The sequence below is a fragment of the Primulina huaijiensis genome, chromosome 2 (assembly GCF_012295235.1).
Source record: "Primulina huaijiensis isolate GDHJ02 chromosome 2, ASM1229523v2, whole genome shotgun sequence".
Taxonomy (NCBI): Eukaryota; Viridiplantae; Streptophyta; class Magnoliopsida; order Lamiales; family Gesneriaceae; genus Primulina; species Primulina huaijiensis.
The window spans coordinates 16,925,792-16,944,305 of NC_133307.1; the positions used below are offsets into that span (position 1 = coordinate 16,925,792).

The window sequence follows — 18,514 nt, forward strand, 5'->3', positions numbered from 1 at the left end:
CTGGAACTCCAAAATAGGTACTTTATAGGTCAAAATAAATATTTAATATTATTTCATGATAAGTGATTAACTATGTTTTTTTTTTTGAAAAAATAAAATGACATGAATAAGTCATCCTAATGCATTTTTCATGAAAAAACCAATAATGACTACATTTGTGATGATTAATCGAAAATATAGTATTTTCTTATACATTTGGAGTATTCAAATAGCGAAATTAAGTATCTGAAACCCCATAATAAGTACTTTATATGTCAAAATAAGTATTTACTCGTATTCCATGATAATTTAGAAAAAAATATTTTTTTAAAAAAATATATTTTAGATGGAGAAGACCCATGAAATTTTTGGAAATAAAATAATATATTTATTTAAATAATATAAGAATAAAAATGAAAATTTAAGTTTGTAGGGAGTTAAAACTAAAATTATAACATTGTCATATACTAATTGTTAAAAAAATGTGATTAAGTACTGAATCAAGATTCAAACTTTGAGACATGTATTTTTCACAAATTTATCCATCAAATAGATACTGAATCAAAAAAAATTTTAAAATAGAATACTGCTTTGTACACATGCTCCATATTCTTCCTTCGCTTAAAATTTTCTATTTGCGTAATTGAAATCGAATAGAACACAAACGAAAAATCGCGCTACCACGGGCAATTGCACGCACTAATGCTTCTGGAAATGCGTATTTTTTGAGAATACAAATGCCTATCAGCCGGGAATGGAAGATTTTCGGATGGGTGCCGTGAACGAGATTCAGATCTGACTTCTGGTGGTAATATTGTCATGTATATAGTTGCGCGGTGTTTTTATTTGCTATTTCTTTTGTGTTGGCATCGAATGAAATGTTGAAATTAATTTGTGGTACTATAACTATATGATTGCTCGAGGATTTTTTCTGCTTTCTATGTTCTTATTGTACAGAGATGCTTTTGCATCTGATGGTTACAATAACACCTTTGGTTCTTAACTTAGTTCGAGGATAACTTATTGCTTAAATTGTTCTAGGTTAGAATCTAAAGACGAGACTTAATACTTTTTAATTCCGTTCTCAATATCAGAATTTTTACATGTTGATGAATTGTGTTGGTATTGTCACAAATTATATGTAGGGGAATAAAATTAGGAAATATTTTACCCAAGTTTTGATTTTCTCGACTTTAGTTTTGGATTTGTGGCTCTGGAAGAGATGAGATTTTTAGGGTGGAGGCCGGGGAGCTTGACAGTACACATGGCAAGGGCCATTGTTTTTTGTGGAGCGAAGGCCTCCATTTCTGGCCACATCATTGAATGGTTGTATTTGGTTGGAAGGATGCCTAACCCCTCGATACATATTCTAAATTTTTAATGAATTTTGTTTGGTTTTAAAATATGAGTAAGTTTCTTCGGTGATTGTTGGCTTCAACCTACTGCACTCACTTTAGAAATTTCTGTGTTTATGATATAAAGAGCTGTGTATCTGATCAGGGCAACTGAAAACAAGAAAGAAAATGAAAATAGCAGACCCATGAGAAGAATGTGTCTGTTCATATCTTCCGTTTTTAAGTTCCCTACTACAATTGCAGTGTTGCACTAGGAATGATAATTGTTACAGTAGTTGGATTGTGAGACATTTCCTTTTCCCATGAACTTGAAATACAACCACAATTTCTTAATATTTTCTCTGCAAGAATTTAAATAGACTTGAAGTCATTATGAATTTAAATAGACTTGAAGTCATTGTGTAAAAACGGTGAAGGTTTTTCTGGAGGTAAACTGAGCCAATCATTGGTATTCCTGCGTGGGGAATGCAATTGATCATGGACCAGATTTTTTCAATTTGCTGGCCAACGTTGTTTCCGAACTTAACTTTCTGAAAGTTCCATGATTATTTTATTACATCTCAAGTTCCATATGGCTTTAAAATTTAAATATGATAATCAATGCATCCTTTTTTGAAGCTTCAATACTTCCAGACTTGCAACCTAGAATTCCTTGTTATGATTTTTTTAGAATGGCCTTCTACAGCTACAGAAAAAGGAACTGGGGAATTGCACAGATTAATCTAATTCACATATTCCTTGAGGATGGTGGCATTCACCTTCCATTTCTATGGTCTGTGTCTAAATTATTCACATAATTACTATAAACATTTACTATATTTGGGAGAAAGTTTTTAACTGAACTTAATAAAGAAATTGGATTTTTAAAGGGAACCAAGAGAAAAATTTATGTAATATCAGTTGAGATTGTGCTATCTTAATGCTCCACCATCCAAAGAAATGGTAAATATGCAATGAAGGGGACATATAATATTACCGTTGGAATATTTAACGTTGTAATAATGGATTGTGCTGGTGCCGCAGAATTCTTCCTCATGAAACTTTGCCTCCAAACCTCTACATTGACATCAAAATGTCTCCAATCCAACATCGTGGCATTTAAATTTGAGGCCTTAGCTTCAGGTTGACATTGTGATGCTTCAGATTCTTTCACATCTGCAAATCACTACCCATTTTTTAAGAATCCAGGAGCTAGAAATTACCCAATTCCCCCTAAAACCTTCATGGTTTATTTCCCCACATATTTTTAATCGCTACATCTGATGCACTGTTATAATGCCACTATATTTGTCCTCGATTCGAACCAAATCACCCGTGGCATCTGTGGTTGATAAAACATCACTCCAGTGGCATGTGATTTTTCTTACTAAAAAATTTGATACAGTACTGGGCATGTGGATAGGCCACTGAATGAAGGAAATCGTATTTTCGCACCCAAGATGCAGCGGAAGTTTAAAAATTTTGTTCTTGGGCGTCGTGTGTTTAAAACCATTCATAGGGTGTTCTAAGAATTATACATTTGCGTTCTTAACGTTGGACTCCAAACTATTCCGATGTTTAGACGGATATAGCCCTTCTTGTAAATTTCTACGAATTGCTCTTCAGATTTGATCGCCTAATTAGGTCCACGATCGAAAGTTTTGTTTCTCGCTTGGATTGCACTAGAAATCGCAAGTGATTTGTGCGTTGAGATTGTAGCTTCCGAATTTCCAAAATCCGGAGATAATGCTACGACGGCGGCGGTGGAAGAACAAGGTGGCCAAAATTTTTTCTCAAAAATTCTCAAGGTGGCCCAGCCCTTGATCAAAGGAAAGGAGGAAACTTTGATGTGTTTTGTGTGCAATTCTTCATCATCAAATAATGAGCCCTAATGGTGTATATATGGAGTGGGACTCTTAATCTAATTAGGAGTTCCTTTCCCACAAGGACTCTAATAATTTCATTATATTTAAACTCCCATATAATTAATATAATGTATTTATTAACCTTTAATAATACATGATATAATAATATCATATATACATATTTTATATCACCATATAAAATATATACATGCATATGTATATTAAATTAAATAACCATTATTTAATTTATAAGCTAACTCCTAGGTTAATTTAATTCTAGACTCCTCTAAAATATTTATGGGAATTTGTGCATGTTAGTAGTCACCACTACTAGCACAATCATTTAATTAGTAAATTCCAAACTCACAAAAAAAATTGATTCCGAACTCATTATAACCCCGATCGACGATCCGAGAGCTTCGATGTACTAAGGATACAAATCTTGTTCATATAATGAAAATCGAAAATTTCGAAGATCAAAATTTTCATTTGCCAAATTTAGAATTTACCATATATGGCAGTTACCATATTTGACAGCTGTCAGTTTTAGTGAACTTCTTCACAAAACAGGCAGTTCCACTCTTCTTCCTTATTTAGCAATCATGCTAACTTCCATTTCTTTCATCCTATGGAATCAAATAATAAACTCCTTTATAAACTTCTTGTTTGATCTCCATCAAAATATAGTCGCCAAATTCCAACTCCTTGAAATTTGACTATCTCAACGGGAACACAGAATCCGATACTTGTGTGACCCTTAATGGTGCAGGGATATAGTTAGCCGTGGGTTCACATCTTCATGTGATTCAGAATAACATTTATTTTTATTTGGGTTTACCCTAGTTAACCCCATATTTTTCATAATCTCCTTGATCAAGAATGTCAGAACTCATTTCTTATTGCATCCATCGGATCATGGTAAGAGCGTCTAGTAGGCCCCATGATCCCCTAGGTATCACTGATAGTGCCTACAAGAACCTTTAGTCATGATTAGCGTACAGTACGGTCTCTTCAACACATATATCTCGATCGAATCTACAACCATTGGTATATCGAGAGTTGCATATGAATTCGATAACGATGCGATTCATCTTTGAGAACTAATAGCGGCATGTTATGTGCAACTAGGAAAACACCTTTCCCTAAAGCACATTTCTTGCTTTGGCCAGAGACTCCTTGTACTATTAACTCATCAGATCACATAGGATATCTTCACCCGCAGGCGAACGGTGAATCCCCGACTACAATGCATTTTCTCCTACGTATTTCGAAACTACACCCAACCTCGCCACCTAATGACCCTCAATAGAGTCGGTAAACGGATCAAAGTGCATGCTAATACGTATAGCCCCTACATTGTCCCGGGTCAAATGACTATGGTGTACAACCATAACTGCGGACTATTCCACTCGATAAGTGAGAATCACTTGGACAGTTCGAGGGAGGATTGTTCAGTCCATCATCACATGATCACCGATCTGTGTGAATGGCCATCTACATGCTCTTGCCAATTAAACATGGCGTTTACATCACAGATGCTAGTCTCGAGTTCGAGCGACTTTTATCCTTGTTTTAGGCGGCTGATTCGACTAGGAATCTGTTTACAATATACGGTACGCTTCGTAATGAGTTTCATGATCTTACGTTGCGACGCAGACCTCATGGTACCTATTGTATATTCAAGGACTTTATATATGCAGTTTGCATGGGTATACAGATAAAGTATAATGTCATAATCAAATGAAATCGTAAAATATTATTAAAATAAAGATTGTTTTACATCAGAGTCAATAAAATCGGAGCCATAAGTTGGCTTGCCAGACACCTACTCTAACAAACAAGTGATAAGGTGTGATAACTAATTTATTACTTCCGTGTAAACCAACCGACTTCTAGCATCACCCAAAACTTTTACAGTCAATGTGCGCTTAGTATTCAGCTTTTCGAAAGATATTTTAAGTTATTAATATCTAAATCTTTGATTATTAAACATTGAAACTTCCTAGAGGGTCTGATTTTGTTGGGTCCGCTTATTTTTTTTGTATTTTGAAGCAAATGTTGTATTTGCTATTAGTGCTTCAGTAATTTCATTCTTCTTTGCACCAATGTCAGAAATCTATTTCTAGTTAAGAGTTGCAGTTTTTTTAATAGAGTTTCACTTAATCTGGTTCATTTATTGGCAACAATTCAAGATTAAAAATGGTTGATGAAAGTATTCACTTAACATCTGGATCTGATGCTGGATGGTTAAGGTTTAGGATGTGGGTTCCCAATTCTTTGTTTTATAGAATATATGATCAATTCACCCAGTCCACAACCATTCCTATCCTTTTTATTGACTATAAATATACTACTGTTTGGATTCACCTTGCTAGATTAGTGACTTATAATGAATTTTTAAGCTTTGTATGCTGTATGTTTTTAATTGTGGTTATTTGACTTTTATGGCGTGCATGATTATATATGTGTGTGTCTTCATGTGGGTTTTGCTTACATTCTGTTTCTAGGATGTGTGGAAAATATTGACATCACGACAAGCTTGTTAAAAAGGCTTTGGATCCTGCTTATTGAGAAATGGCGGATGAAGTATCAAGGTTTTGGGGTCCTGTGACATCTACGCATGAGTGGTGTGAGCCAAATTATGTGCACACTTCCTATGTTGCCGAATTTTTCAACACCATCTCTAATGTTCCATGCATCATTTTAGCACTCATTGGTCTTGGTAATGCATTGAGGCAACGTTTTGAGAAAAGGTTCAGTGTTCTTCACATATCAAATATAATACTTGCTATTGGCAGCATGCTATATCATGCGTCATTGCAGCAGCTGTAAGTTCTTATTTTGTTTCCTTGCTTTGTCTTTCACTCTTTCATTATTCTATAAGACTGTATTGTGCAGAGGTTTTAGTTCTTTTCTGTTTTTATTTTTTAAAATAGTGTTATAAAACTTCTTAACCCATAAAGAGTTGATGCTTAGTTGCAATTTTTCTGTGGAGCCAACAATGGAGACTAGAAGGTCTAACTTAAAAAATAAAAGGACAGGCAATGAATATGCAAAACCACTTTTAAACCACCACGAGTGTCTAAAAGCCCACCAGAGCATACAAATCAACAAAAAACATAAACAAAGGGGGGAAAGCCACTAGGATATTCTTGAGATTTTGGACCCTAGCATTCTGTGATGTTAATGAAATATTTTACGATATTCAAGAAGATTTAATGTTACCATTTCATATTGAATATATATTTGGAGTTTCTTTCTATAAACATGTATTTGAGAGTTACATGCTTACATTTACGAAATCTTTTAAATTATATTGAACGAAATTTGACTTTTCTTTGAGTTCCTCGCTATATGATGTTTCACGTCACTTGCATCCATACATGTTCTTGTGATGTGTCGAAGGAAATTTTTGTCTCTGACTAGTCTGCCTATGATAAGAACTGAGGCTAACACGGCTATTATATTAAGGAAAAGGCCTGTTATTGATGATCCTTTATAATTCTTTTTCAGGCAACAGCAAGGAGATGAAACACCTATGGTGTGGGAAATGCTTCTTTACATTTATATCCTTTACTCACCAGATTGGCATTATCGGAGCACAATGCCAACTTTTTTGTTCCTCTATGGTGCAGCCTTTGCCGTTACTCATTCACTACTTCATTTCGATGTTGCTTTTAAGCTACACTACGCGCTGCTTTGTCTTCTTTGCATTCCTAGGATGTACAAGTATTATATTCACACAGAAGACGTATCTGCTAAGTGGCTTGCTAAGCTGTATGTCGCCACTTTATTGTTCGGGAGTCTCTGTTGGCTTGTTGATCGCCTTTTCTGCAAAGAAATCACGCGCTGGTACTTCAATCCACAGGGTCATGCATTGTGGCATGTGTTCATGGGTTTCAACTCATATTTTGCCAATACATTCCTCATGTACTGCCGTGCTCAACAACGGGAATGGAATCCAAAAGTGAAGCACGTTTTTGGACTTTTACCATATGTAAAGATTCAAAAGTCAAAATCCCAGTAGAAGGTATGCTCTAGAGTACTTAATCCTTGTTGTGGAAGTAAGATGTTTCATTCTGGTTGGTAAATGCTAGTTGTCATTATTCTTTTTTGGTTTTCCTTTTTGTGAAATTTTTTGATTTATAATTATAAAATTTTGACAGAGTAAAATTTTGTATTTTGTTCATAGTACCATATCGTGATTACTGACTTTCTAGTTTAAAAATATGTTTTTGAACATTGAATTATTGCCTTACGAAGAATTTCGGAAATATTTTTGTTTTGCATGCAACCATCGAAACTTCGAAATCAAATGTCCACTGGGGCAACGAGGAGTTTGGTTTTTCATTGTTATCTTGAAATGTAAAACTATCGCTATGTTAACAAAATGTTGGAAGGGATCAAATCAAGTCTTGTAATTATTTGGATTAACTTAAGGTCGCATGAATTGATTTGGAGAGGCATTTCATTTGGGGAGAGATTGAATAATGGATTTGAAATGATATTAATGTGGATTTCAAATCTATCATAATTAATATTACATTTACACTAGTTAAAGAGTGAGTTGAATTTAAAATACATTCAATATAAATTCATCCAAACAATCAAATAGATTTTAAATCCATAAATTTGAATTCTATAGCTTCAAATCTTGTCATCTAAGCACAATCCTAGGGTTTAATCTTGATCTTATGTTCATAACTGCAAATCTCATCATCCAGGTACAACTTAAGGGTTTAATCTTGATCTTGTGTTCTAGCTAGTATCTAATGTCATATTTTATACATATAGATGGGTGATATGTTTTTGAAATAGTTGCACCTTGATTTCGTGCCCTGTAACAACTCGGAAATTTAAAAGTCCACCTAGACCGCATGAATTTATTTTAGTTATGAAATTTGATTTATCTAGTTAAATTAAAATTTAAAAGGAAGGATTTTAACGACTTGTTTTCGATGAAGTCATGATTTTTCAGGAGGTGAATTTTAAGCAGATGTCGGAAGAAGTTACACGGTATTTTTTTAAAAAAAGATTTAATTTTTTAACGAGGAAAATTTGAGGCAAATCGATCTTACGATATTTTTTAGAAGAGAAAAATATTTGTTTAAAATGGTATTTTATTTAAATTTTCAACACTTTTATTTAAATAGTTTTTAGAACAGTTAAATGTTAAGTTAGCACTTTAGTTAATAGCAGAATAACACTTTTAATGACTAAATAGAACTTTTTTTTAAAAAAGGCAATTCAGCAAGTTTTAAAAGGTGAAAGACTAGACCAAATTTTTTACGTGAAAAAAAGGAAAAGATAACTTAACAATATGTGATTAGCCCAGTGGCCCAATTTACAAAAATAATAAATATATTCTCAACCTATTAAAAAAGTGGACTTAAAAAAAGTTTGAAGAGTTTCAACATTTCACTCTTCTGCTGGAAAAACGAGCTCTTCCGCTGGCTAGGTCTTGCAACTTCTTATGCTCCGCCACTGCGATCAGGTATTTTTAACAATAGTTTTTTTTTTTTTTTATGTTTCTCAGCTATTTTTCGATTGATTTTTGTGATTCCATTTCCATGTTTCGATTTTTATAGGCCGAGTTGTTGCGCATGAAAAGTATTCGATGAAATGAGTGAAAAAAGATATATTGTCTTAGATTAAAAAGATATTCACTTTCAAATATCAAAATTCATCCAAAATGAAAAAGGATGGGAAGCTTTACGGTTTTAGGATTTTAAGTAATATGATTTATTTATGCTTAAAAATATTTTTAATAAAAATATGCTTTTTATGCATGTGATGTATATGTATTATTTGTTACACATGTTTAGGACGCGTTGAGTTATTAGACTCACTAGGTTTGAATGCTGCAGGTGATGATGATATTGAGGGAGGCACTGACGCTTGAGTGGATCGAGTACGGCAGTACACTCTCGAGAGACATTTATTTTCCACATTAGCTTGATAGTTAAATTTTTTAAAGATTTTGTTAAGGATTTTATTAGAGATTTTATGCTTTATTTTGAAGTTAAATTTTTATCATGTTAAGGTTGAGGTTGGATTTTTGTTAATTGATGATTTAGGGATTTTTAGGCACTTGAGATTTCATATTGTTAAATTATTTGGATTATGTAAATGTTAAGTTATTTTTAATTATTTATTTTCGAAATAATGGTTATAAAAAAAATTTAGTAGAATTTTAAAGTTAAACATTGGGAAGCGTGTCAGTTGGTATCAGAGCGAATGTTTTCCTCAAAGGGCTGTGTATTGTCACTTCGAGAAGCTCAAAAAATCACGCCTCAAGTATGTGAGTTTTTACTGTTTATATTTTATATGCTAAAATTCTTTAATGATTTCATGATGCATGATATAGAGATTAGGTGCATGATATTTTAAATATTGAGTGGATGTTGGTTACGTGGTATTGACGAATTGTACAGAGATGCCTCCTAGACGAGTTCTTCGTAGTGGTATTGATGCTGGACGTGAGGCGGAGATTCCACAGCCTCCTCCTAATCAGGATGCTAGCGCTTGTGTACTAGCGGGCATGGCACAATTACTAGAGCAGCATGTTGGAAATGCTGTGAGGGTTCGACTGGAGGTAGTCTATGAGCGTTTTAGGAGGATGAACCCCGATGATTTTCATGGCACTACTGATTCATTCGTGGCTGAGAGATGGATTCGATCTTTGGAGGTTATATTTCGTTAAATGGATATGGCGAACGCTGACCGAGTTCGTTGTACCATCTACTTGTTGAAGGACGAAGCTTTCTTATGGTGGGAGGGAGCGGAGCGAGGGGTGAATTTGGTGACCTTGACTTGGGAGGACTTTAATAGGGTATTCTACGATAAATATTTCACTGCTGACGTCCGTTCTAGGCCTAAGAGATAGTTCATGAGTCTCCGCCATGGGGATTCATCTGTGGCCGAGTTTGTGCAAAAGTTTGATTGGGGCTGTCATTTTGTGCCATTGATTGCTAATGATGTTGCGGAGAAGTTACGACATTTCTTGGATGGATTGAGGCCCACGATTCGCCATGATGTGATTCTCATTGATCCTACTGATTATACTACTGTCGTTGCTAAAGCTTTTTGAGCCGAGCAGTCGCTAAAGGACATTGATTGGGAGATGCAGCGCAAGAGAAATCGTGCCCAACAAGCCAGTCAGCATAATAAGAAGCCTTATATGGGACCACCTAAGCGACTGGGACAGCCGAAACCACAAGGACAACCATCTAAAAAAAATGTCCCGAAGACAGCTGAGAAGCCACAATGCAAGGAGTGCAATCGGCATCATTACGTCAAGTGCATATGAGGCATTTACAAGTGCTTCAAGTGCGGAGAGATGGGACACAAGGCTGGCGATTGCCCAAAGCTCAAGCAACCTATGACTTGAAGGGCATATGTGATGCACGTTGAGCAAGCGGATCTAGACACTACACTTATTACAGGTATTCCGACTATTCAAGCGTTTAAAATTGCCTTATTCTTGAGATAATAAGCATGAATTCTAGGACTGAATTGAGATGCATGGAACTTGATGACTTAGAATCACATGTTCCAGGGTGTAAGGAACTGAATTCTTGCAAACAATAACTAAATGGAACAAATTGTAGAGGATTAAAAAATTTAAGAGACCCAACCATAATTCTCGAAAACCATGGAGGAAATTTAGCAAAAAATTCGAAAAAAGGGACTAGATTGCAACTTCCGAATTTTAAAGGGGTCAATTGGCAATTTTCGAAAACTTAAGGGACTACCTATGCAATTTACGAAACTTAAGGGGTCAGTTAGCGATTTACGAAGCTTAAGGGGTTGATTGGCAATCTCGAAATCACCTAGGACTAAAATAGCAATTTTCGAATTTCAAAAGGGGTCTAATTAGTAATTTTCAAAAATTAAAGGGGTTGAAATGCTAATATGGGAAACTAGAAGGGCCTAGATGATATAAAATTTCTAAACTTTATGGCCGCAATCAATAACAATACAAATTTAACCAGGACGAATATTGCTAGCGGGAATAGCTAACTACGCTTTACTAGATTCTGGAGCTACGCATTCTTTCATATCTGAATCATTCGTGAAACGATTGGGAATCTTACCAGTAGACGTGGAGTCGGGATTCAGAGTTACAATGCCTTCTGGTGAACATATGGTTTCTAGTAGCATGGTTAAAGATGTGAAACTTAAATTGCAAAAGAATATTATACGAGCGGATCTTATAGTACTACATATGCCGGAGTTCGATATTATTTTGGGCATGGATTGACTTACAATGAATGGGGCCACTATTGATTTTTGGCGAAGGACAATATCTATTAGACCACCAAATGGGAAAGCGTTTATCTTTGAGGCGGCACAAAACAAAAAAATGTCGCATATTATTTCATGCATGCATGCAAAGAAGATTTTCCATCGAGGATGTGGAGGTTTTCTTGCTAGTATTGTGTCTGCATTCTGATATTCGATCTATCGAGGATGTGGAGGTTGTCAAGGATTTTCCAGACATGTTCCTTGACGATGTTTCTGGCACTCCCCCCGAGCGAGAGGTGGAATTTGTTATTGAGTTGATGTCCGGTACAGTGCCGATCTCTAAGGCATCATATCGATTAGCACCTGCTGAAATGAAGGAATTAAAATATCAAATTCAAGAGCTGTTAAACAAACGATTTATTCGCCCTAGTTCTCTCCATGGGCCACGCCCGTGCTATTTGTGAAAAAGAAGGATGAGACTATGAGGTTATGCATCAACTATATGGAGCTAAATAGAGTGACAGTGAAGAAAAATATGCATTGCCTTGAATCGAGGATTTATTTGATTAATTGTAAGGAGCTTCGGTATTTTCAAAGATAGATCTTAGGTCTGGATATCACCAGTTGAGGGTTAAGGATACGGATGTACATAAGACGGCGTTCCGAACGCTTTATGGACGTTAGCGTTCCGAACGCTTTATGGACGTTATGAGTTTTTAGTGATGCCATTTGGGCTGACTAACGCCCCATCGATCTTCATGGATCTCATGAATCACGTATTTCAGCCGCATCTCGATCAATTCATTATTGTTTTCATCGATGATATCTTGATCTATTCCAAGAGCCGTGAAGAGCATGATCAGCATTTGAGGACGACTTTGCAAGTATTACGAGAACGGAAATTATATGCGAAATTCAGCAAGTGTGAGTTTTGGCTGGAGAGGGTAGCATTCTTGGGCCACATTGTGTCGAAAGAGAGAATAGAGGTCGACCTATCTAAGGTCGAGTCAGTGAAGCAGTGGCCATTGCCGAAAAGTGTGGCGGAAATACGTCGTTTCTTGGGTTTAGCTAGCTACTATTGCAAGTTCATCAAGGGTTTTTCATCCATTGCAGTATCTTTGACGTCATTGACGAAGAAAAATGTGAAATTTTTTTGGGGACCGGGATGTCAAAAGAGTTTTGATCAGTTGAAGCAAGCACTCACTACAGTGCCAGTTTTAGCTATGCCGACAAAGCAAGGGGAATATGTGGTATTTACTGACGCCTCGAAACTTGGATTGGACACCATTCTCATGCAAAATGAACGAGTTATAACATATGCGTCAAGACAATTGAAAATACATGAAAATAATTATCCAACGCATGATGTAGAGCTTGCAGCAGTGGTATTTGCATTGAAAATTCGGAGGCACTACTTGTATGGGGAGAAATGCAAGATCTTTACGGATCATAAAAGTCTTAAATATTTCTTCACCCAAAAGGATTTGAATATGAGACAAAGATGGTGGCTAGAGGTTGTTAAAGACTACGACTGTGACATTAGTTACCATCCCGGCAAAGCTAATGTAATGGCGAACGCTTTGAGTAGAAAATGGACAGTCTTGGCACATTTATAAGTACAGAAGCCTCTACAAATGGAAATTCAGCGATTCGATCTTGAAGTTTATGATAGGGGAGAGGCCCCTAATCTCGCTACATGACAATGCATTCCACTCTACGAGATAGAATACGAGCCGGACAGTCCAGTGATGAGCAACTGCAGAAATGGAGACATTGAGATGAATCGAAGGGCAGCATGTTATATTCAGTCGAGGATGGTATCGTTAAGTATTGAGGTCGACTATGGGTTCCTAGTGGTAATTCACGTAGAGTTGACCTTATGACTGAAGCTCGCAGTACTCCTTATTCTGTTCATTCCGGAAGTACCAAGATGTACAAAGACTTACAACTTTTATATTGGTGGCCGGGGATAAAACGAGACATTATTCGCTTTTTATCTGAATGCATGACATGTCAACAAGCGAAGGTGGAAAACCAAAGGCCAACGAGAATGCTTCGACCACTCCCTATTCCCAAGTGGAATTGGGAGAACATTACTATGTATTTTGTGGTAGGATTACCAAAGACAGTGAAAGGACTCAATGCCATTTGGATAATAGTAGACCGTCTAACTAAATCAGCACATTTCCTACCAGTGAGGACGACGTTTTCCATGACTCAATATGCAGAACTATATATTCGAGAGATAGTTAGACTGAATGGTATTCCAGTGCCTATAGTGTTGGACGGAGACACATGTTTCACCTCATCGTTCTGGAAGAGTCTACATGCAGCATTGTTACTAAGCTACTATTCAGTACCGCATTTCATCCTCAAATAGACGGTAAGTCTGAGAGAGTCATACAGATATTAGAGGATCTACTTCGAGCATGCGTGATCGATTTCAAAGGGAGTTGGAAATCGAAACTACCTCTAGTGGAGTTGTAGAACCCGTAAATTAGACTACGTATAAGTCATGCATAATTCCTAGTATTTAAATTAAAATGATTTTTATTGCATGAGTATTTAAATTCTCTTCTTTAAATTTATTTATTTCATGCAGTAGTTTAATTATTAGCTTTCAGTAAATTAAGTGAGGCCGGACTGGAGTTGGAGTAAAGAGATAAATTTTAATGTTAAGAAATATTCCTAGAATTTATTTAAGTTAAATAATAAGTTAATTTAATGTAAAAGAAGGTTTAAGGAATTATCTAAATAAGTTGAGTTAAGTAGTAAATAAAGTTCAATAATTAATTCCTTAATTCCCTAAAATATTTAATAGGTAGATAAAACACTAGAGATTTAAAATTTAATATTTAAGAAATATTTTCCCTTTATTTTCTTAAGATTTTCGGCCACCCCTTCTCATTTTAAAAGATTTAGTCTTTTTGATTTACACTTCAACTTTGATTCTTTTCCATATATATCCATTTCATGGTAGATAATCTCTTAATCTTAAATCCTCATTTAATTAATAATTAAGCAATTCCCTACTCTATTTTACTTCATAAAATCGGCCCCTCCTCTAATTTTAAAAGATTTCATTAGGTGGACAATTTATCTTCTAATTATCTCACCATAACTTTTTCTAGGAAGATATTCTCCCAACTTTTAAATCACTAACAAATAAATTAATTAAGCAATTTTCTACCATGTTTATCTAGCAATATTCCTCTCCTTTTTTAATGAGAAAATCGGCCCCTCCTTTATATTTTAAAAGAATTTATTTGTTGGACAATTCATTTCCTTATTATCTTTCCATCATCTTGTTCTAGGTAGGTATCCTCCCTATTTTTTTTTAAATCTCTACCAAATAAATAATTAAGCAATTCTTCCCTTTGTTCCTAGACCTAAAAATCGGCCAATGCACCCTAGGAAATATCCCTCAAAATCTCTTGATAATCAATCATTCCTTATCTCACAAATTAGAAAGATAGAAAGATTCATTCCTCCTTTTTATCTTGCAACCTTTCCTTCACTTCCTAGACATTTCTTTTCTCCATTTTTCGAAAACTTCAGAGCTTAAACTTCAAGAGAAAATCGTGTGAGGCTTGAGAGAAAACAAGAGAGAGAAACAAGGTAGCAAAGCGTCCGTCTCCTCCGCGCCGCGTTGTTGCGTTTCGTTCGTTTTCTTTTCAAACGAAACCCGGCATGTTTATATCTTTATTTGACCCTTCAATCAAGTCATATTAACATTTTTAAACATTACATGATCATGATTTCCATGGCAAAACCGAATTTGGACAGCAACTTTCAAAGAAAAATCTGCACAGGAATTTTCGGCTCTTCCCACTTGTACTTCACGTTTCTTGTTGTTGCAGGGTTTGGCTCGGTCCTAGGCTTCCAAGGCTGCACCTAGACATCTGTTAGGGTGTATTAGGATCATGTTGGTCCATCGGTTCAAGCCCCATACACGCTGAAATTCAGAAATGACAGCAACTCCCCAAGCGTGTCCCTTTTTGCATTCTATTTTCTTGGTTGCTGTCAAGGGTTGATGTTTCTGATCTTGGCTGCCCTATAGGCCTATAGCCATGGTTAGAACACCTCCCTAGCATGTCTAAGACGTGACCAAGTCGCCCTTTTGAGGCTTGGTCCATGGTTGCATCGGTTTTCAAAGCAAAACACAAGAACATCCCCTTCCCCCTTCGCCCTTTCGAATTCTGCTTGTGTAACTTTCGAGTTTGGAGGTTTGGTGTGAATTTTGGTTGGCCTCTGGCCCATAGCCACGGTTCATACCATATCCCTTGATGTCTAGATCGTGCCATGGTCAACCAAATGACCACTGAAATGGTCCATGACAGCAAGAAGCGTTGCAACACCCCACGCGCAGAATTAAGTGCTCGGGTGGAATTTTCGGTTGGTTTCGGGTGTGGTGCGAATTATGGCTGCCCTAGGGCCCTTAGCCATGGTTCAAATCATCCCTTAGGATGTTGGTAAGGGACTATGGTCGGTGGTTCAAGCCCCAATGGCCGGTAGTCTCGAAAACGACGCAAGGAATCAAAGGCGCTGCTGCTGTATTTTTGGACAGCAAGTGTGCTGCGGTTCAGAGGCGTGTTCCGGGTTCTTGGTTGGCTTTTAGCCTATGGCCTTGGACTGGACAGTGCCTCATCAAGTTAGGGAGGTCATGTTTTTGGCCGTTCGTGATTCGGATCATTTAGAGGTCGTACAAGAATTTACGGTGCAATGTGCCAAAATGACTCTCGAAAGAGCGTTTCACGTTTTTGGCCTCCATTCACTAAATTTTGAGTACTGTACATTTAGGAGCATTATTTCATCATTTTAGGCGTATTTTAATCATGACTATATGATGTTTCGGTGTTGGTTCGGGTTGTTACGGAGTCACGATTAAATACGAAGTCGTAAGGCGCAATTGTCTCAGTTTTTGGATTCATGTGCATATTTTTCATGTTAGATTTAGGTCGCAGCGAGCCTGGGAGCGATCCAACCCAATCAGTAAAATTATTACAGGATATTCAATTATGTTATTTAATTATATTACGTGCAAAATATTCATTTTGAGATTTATGCGATATGGCTTGTGGTAACTTTACTATCATGGGATTATTACCTCACCCGATCGTCAGTTACCGGTCCCGGTCCCCAGTTACCGGTCAGTTCAGTTATGTACCACCCAGTATACTATGGCATTAGTCTGATCAGACGCTCATTACTTCACCCGGTCGCCAGTTACCGGTCCCCGTCGCCAGTTACCGGTCAGTTCAGTTCCGATCAATGCAGGGGCCACTTGCGTAGACCATAATCTCACCAGAAAATTTATGACATGCCATGTTATTACAGGGCTCTAAGGAGCAAACATTTTCACTGTGATTTTCATTTCAGTTATGCACGTATTATAATTGATCATGATAAGTTATTTTCACGTATGCCTCATGACATGATATTTTTATCCCATGCAAATTTTACTATATTATTTACTCGTTATTTACAATATATGCATGCTGAGTCTTTAGACTCACTAGACTTGATTGTTGTAGGTGCTGATGATCTTGGGATCGAGGGCGGGGACCAGTGAGCCAGCTCGAGTCGGCAGTAGTGGGACCCGAAGACCTCATTTACAGCATTTACCATTTTTTTATGCTCAAACATTTTTATCAGTTGTTGGATTACTTTAACTTTTTATTTTGCGAACAATAATTTCTTCCGCTGCTATTTTGAATATTAAACTTGATTTATCAGATTATTTTGTGAATGAGGCATTTTAATTACTTTAAAAAAAGATAATTTTAAATTTTTTCGCAAATTTTCAAACACGAATTTTCGGGCCATTATAGAAGTTCACTTACAATAATAGTTATCAGTTATATATAGGAATGGCTCTATACAAGGCACTCTAAGGAAGGAAATGTAGATCGCCTATCCATTGGGACGAGGTATGAGAAAGAGTTGCATTAGGACCTGAGATAGTTCAGCACACCACAGAAATGGTAGTCAAGATCCGGTAAAGAATGAAAACTGCTCAGAGTCGACAAAAGAGCTACGCGGACCAAAGAAGACGAGATCTCGAGTTTGCAGTCGGTGATCATTTATTTGTGAAAATAGCACCAATGAAGGGTGTCATAAGATTTGGCAAGAAAGACAAACTTAGTCCAAAATCCATTGGACCATTTGAAATACTCGAAAGAGTGGGAGCATTAGCATATCGAGTGACGTTGCCACCTAATCTCGCAGGAGTTCACAATGTCTTCCACATATCGATGCTCCGCAAGTACATGTCAAACCCTTCATATGTACTGAATTTTGAGCCACTGCAACTTACACAAAACCTATCATACAAGGAAAAGCCTACTCAAATCTTGGGCAGACAATAGAGAAAGTTGCGAAACAATGTGATAAAAATGGTCAAAGTCAAATGGCTAAATCATTTGGAGGAAGAAGCCACTTGGGAAACGGAGTCAGAGATGAGGAGTCGCTATCCCGAATTATTCGGTACGTCTTAATTTCGAGGAAGAAATTTTATTTAAGGGGGGAGGATTTGTAACGTCCAAAAGCCAACCCACGTAAACCGCATTCATGCAAATGATTTAAATTGTATATTTATTTTACCTAATTGATTTTAAATATTTAAATGATATATTTTACATGCTTAAATGTTTAAAGTACGTGATTTCATGAAATTGAATGATTTTACCCGAATATTCGATAATAGGTTGGGAAAGGAGACCGGAGACGACCAAGACAAAACAAATATTTTTCAATAAATATTTTCAAGGCTTCTTAATATGATTGAATATGATTAAATTTTTATAAATAAAGTAGAGTTCAAATTATTTTACGAGACGAACTCGATTTTATTCGGGAACCCGGTTTTGGGCAAACGAAGTACTTTTAAAATATCGAATGCATAATTTTTGAAAACTATTTTTTATAAACTTTTGGTTTTCAATTAAATAGGTGTTATTGAGCTCAATTTACGTAGGATGAGTAGGCCTAACTACTCTTAAACTTGAAAGTTCAAAACTCAAGCCCATTAGCATACAAATTAAAATCTATAAAAAAGATTCCTAGGTATTTTCTAAACCTGCATCAGCC

At 36.2% G+C, this 18,514-nt stretch overlaps 1 protein-coding gene across 7 annotated transcripts; it reads left to right on the plus strand.

Annotated features, from left to right (window-relative positions):
• The first annotated feature begins 556 nt into the window (after positions 1 to 556).
• LOC140967334 (alkaline ceramidase-like) lies at positions 557 to 7,351 on the plus strand. Of its 7 annotated transcripts, none has more exons than XM_073427819.1 (3): positions 557 to 800; positions 5,686 to 6,006; positions 6,692 to 7,351. In XM_073427819.1, exons 2-3 carry the CDS (start codon positions 5,753 to 5,755, stop codon positions 7,203 to 7,205), a joined length of 768 nt encoding a protein of 255 aa, XP_073283920.1. In that variant the 5' UTR covers positions 557 to 800; positions 5,686 to 5,752; the 3' UTR covers positions 7,206 to 7,351. The 7 variants fall into 7 exon arrangements, with proteins under 7 accessions (XP_073283920.1, XP_073283902.1, XP_073283925.1 ...); XM_073427801.1 differs by having other exon boundaries at positions 557 to 787; XM_073427824.1 differs by having other exon boundaries at positions 558 to 1,305; positions 5,729 to 6,006.
• Positions 7,352 to 18,514: the final 11,163 nt, after the last annotated feature.

Excerpts from the sequence above, each read along its gene's own strand:
- LOC140967334 (XM_073427819.1), top strand. The coding sequence starts at position 5,753 with ATGGCGGATGAAGTATCAAGGTTTTGGGGTCCTGTGACATCTACGCAT. Across the intron at positions 6,007-6,691 it reads CATGCGTCATTGCAGCAGCT|GCAACAGCAAGGAGATGAAA; the intron begins GTAAGTTCTTAT and ends ATTCTTTTTCAG.